At 37.8% G+C, this 3,429-nt stretch overlaps 1 protein-coding gene across 1 annotated transcript; it reads right to left on the bottom strand.

Moving 5' to 3' along the window:
- Positions 1-412: 412 nt before the first annotated feature.
- On the bottom strand, positions 413-1,549 carry LOC107874322. The gene is made up of 3 exons (XM_047414386.1): positions 1,370-1,549; positions 1,020-1,273; positions 413-689 (listed from the first exon to the last, which is right to left on the bottom strand). Exons 1-3 carry the CDS (start codon positions 1,547-1,549, stop codon positions 413-415), a joined length of 711 nt encoding a protein of 236 aa, XP_047270342.1.
- Positions 1,550-3,429: the final 1,880 nt, after the last annotated feature.

The raw sequence follows: 3,429 nt of genomic DNA, 5'->3' as shown, positions 1-3,429 counted from the left end.
ATCTAATCCGGGGAACAAGAATGGATATATGGACTTCATGTCCTTTTCAGCTTCCCAAGTAGCTTCTTCAACCTTTTGGTTCCTCCATAGAACCTTTACCGAAGCCACATCCTTAGTCAACAAACGATGTACTTTTCTATCTAAAATTTTCACCGGGACTTTTTAATAAGATAAGGAATCAAAAATACCAAAACTATCAATAGGCACAACCAAGGAAGGATTACCCACACACTTCTTCAACATCAAAATATGAAAAACCTGATGAACAGAATCCAAACTCAGTCAAATCCAACTTATAAGCAACATTACCCACTCTCCTTGATATCAAGTATAGACCCACCTATCGGAGATCGAGCATCCCCTTCTTCCCAAATCTCATCAGTTCCTTCAAAGAAGATACCTTCAAGAACACCTAATCACCAACCTTAAACTTCAACTTTCTTCGCCTCATATTCGTATAGTACTTTTGGTGACTATGAGCAGTATTAAGCCTATCCAGAATCACTTTCACCTTCTCCATTGCTTGGTGAACCATGTCCAAACCAAACAACCTGGTCTCACAAACCTTAAACCACACAATAGGAGATCTATCCCTTCTACCATAAAGATCCTTAAAAGGATCCATCTCAATACTTAAGTTGTAACTATTGTTATAAGCAAACCCGATGAGAGGTAAATAATCCACCAAACTACCACCAAAATCAATCAAACAGGAACTTAGCATATCTTCAAAAGTTTGAGTAGTCATTTTCGATTTTCCAGCTGTTTAGGGTTGGAATGTGATGCTAAGGTTCACCCGTATGCCCAAGCCTTGCTTAAACAAACCCCAAAAGCAAGAAAAGAATTGCGTACCTCGATTCAAAATAATAGAAACGGGTGCACCATGCAACTTGATGATCTCTTAAATGAACAACATTGCATAATCCTCTCCAGTGTAATCAATACCCATAGACAAAAAGTGAGTCGACTTTGTCATCCTATCCATGATGACCCAAATCGAATCATGCTGATTTTGAGACCATGGAAAACCAATAACAAATTCCATATTTATCACTTTCCATTTCCACATAGGCAACTCGGCCTCTTGTGACATGTCGCCGGGCCTCAAGTACTCAATCTTTACATAATGATATACCATATACTTAGCCACGAAGTTCGCCACATCTCTCTTCATGTTGTTCCGACAATAAAACTCCTTCTGGTCATGATACATCTTTGTCAAGACTGGATGAACTACATACCTCAACTTATGAACCTCAGTCAAAACTCTTTCCTGTAGCCCATCAATATCACGAACACGTAATCTATATTGGTATTTCAAGGTATCATATCCACCAATATCAAATGCCATGAAATTTTATGAACCCACCTCAGCCTTAAACTGCATCAAGATGAGGTCTAAAACTTGCTTCTCCTTTATCTCTACACTAAGAGATAACTTCACTACCTCTTGTACAATCATACCTCCATCCTCAGAATTCAAAAGACAAATTCCAAGATTAGCCAACCATTGAATGTCCTTCACCAATCCACATTTCTTCTCAACCATATGAGACAAGCTACTTATGGACAACCTGCTAAGAGCATCAATAACCACATTAGCTTTACCTAAATGGTAATGAAGACTCATGTCATAGTCCTTGAGCAACTCAAGCCATCTTGTTTGCTTGAGATTCAAATCCTTCTGAGTGAACACATACTGTAAGCTTTTATGAGCAGAATAGATATCAACATGAACCCCATACAAGTAATGATGCCAAATCTTTAAACCAAACACAACAACCACCAATTCCAAATCATGGTTCAGTAAATTTTTTCATGAACTTTCAGCGACCTATCATCATAGACCACAACCTTACCATGCTGCATCAAGACACAACCTAGTCACACATGGGATGCATCACCATAAACAACAAAACCCTCTGTACCCTCGGGCAAGGTTAAACCTGGAGTAGAAGTCAAAATATCCTTTACCTTCTCAAAACTACCATCACAAGTATCAGACCATAAAAACATCAACTTTTTCTGAGTTAACTTAGTCAACGGAGCAACAATAGATGAAAAAATTTCCATAAATCTCCTACAATATTCGATTAACCTAAGAAGATCCCAATGCTAGTTTGAGTCGTAGGTCTAGGACACTTCTTAACTGCCTCAACCTTCTGTGGATCCACTATTATTTGCTCACTAGAAACAACATGACCAAGGAAGGTCATAGCATTCAACCAAAATTCACACTTTTCAAACTTAGCATACAAATGCTGATCCTTAAGAGTCTGCAACACTATACATAGGTTACTGGCATGATCTTTCCCACTCTTAGAATATATCAAGATGTCGTCAATAAACACAATCTCAAATAAATCTAAGAACTGTATAAATGCCCAATTAGTCAAGTCCATAAATACAGTCGAAGCATTAGTCAACCCGAATGACATCACTAGCAACTCATAATCACCATATCGAGTTTAGAAGGAATTCTTAGGGATATTCGCCTTCCTAATCTTCAAATGATGATAACTCGACCAAAGATTAATTTTAGAAAAACATCTAGCACCCTAAAGCTGGTCAAAGAGATCATCTATCCTAGGAAAAGAGTACTTATTTTTCACCATTACCTTATTTAGTTGCTGATGACCTATACACATCCGAAGGTTAACTATCCTTCTTTCGAGCAGAAAGAACAATATCTCTCCATGAAGAAATACTAGAATAGATGAAACCTTTATCAAGAAGATCCTTTAACTACTTCTTAAGTTCTTTCAACTCGGCTGGAACCATTTTTTAAGGAGGAACAGAGATATGATGGGTATTTGGTACAAAATCAATCCCAAAGTATATTTCCCTACCGGGAGGAATACCAGGAAAATCATTGCGAAATACTTTAGGAAATTCATTTACAACTGGGATAGATTTTAGAGAGGGAACTTTTTTGGTAGAATCACTAACCCAAACTAGATGGTATAGAAACCCTTGAAAATTAACTTCTAGGCTCTAAGGTACGAAATGAACCTTTCCTTAGGAACTAAGGAACTTCCTTCCTATTCCCTTACCAGTTTATTTAGGAATTAGAAAATGACCTTATGGGTCCAAAAATCTAGCGAAGCATAGCAGCAGTGAAGCTAGTACATCCCCAAGATCACATCAAAGTCTACTATATCCAATTCAGTCAGATCCACCATTGTCTCTCTATCACCAATTGATACCACATAACCTCTATAGACCCTACTAGACACAACATAATTACCCATCAGGTAGACAAAGAGAAGGGATCAGGAATACTCTCAGGACCAAAACCAAAATGAATAGTCAGGTAAGAGGTCACATAGAAAAGGGTAGACCCAGATCAAGCAGACAATATTCATCATGAAAGAAAAGCTATAACATACCAGTAGACAAAGCATAAGACGGTTTCGACCAGTACTGGTA

This window comes from Capsicum annuum, chromosome 6 (genome assembly GCF_002878395.1).
Source record: "Capsicum annuum cultivar UCD-10X-F1 chromosome 6, UCD10Xv1.1, whole genome shotgun sequence".
Taxonomy (NCBI): domain Eukaryota; kingdom Viridiplantae; phylum Streptophyta; class Magnoliopsida; order Solanales; family Solanaceae; genus Capsicum; species Capsicum annuum.
Note: the sequence above shows the minus strand (reverse complement) of the source record. Positions and strands in the feature narration are given on the sequence as shown.

What these genes read in the sequence shown, in the direction of transcription:
- LOC107874322 (XM_047414386.1), bottom strand. Translation starts at nt 1,549, where the DNA reads ATGGTTGAGAAGAAATGTGGATTGGTGAAGGACATTCAATGGTTGGCT. An exon ending in TGATGCAGTTTAAGGCTGAG is followed by an intron (nt 1,274 to 1,369) that starts GTGGGTTCATAA and finishes GATGGGCTACAG; the next exon opens with GAAAGAGTTTTGACTGAGGT. An exon ending in TTTGTTATTGGTTTTCCATG is followed by an intron (nt 690 to 1,019) that starts GTCTCAAAATCA and finishes TTTTGGTGGTAG; the next exon opens with TTTGGTGGATTATTTACCTC.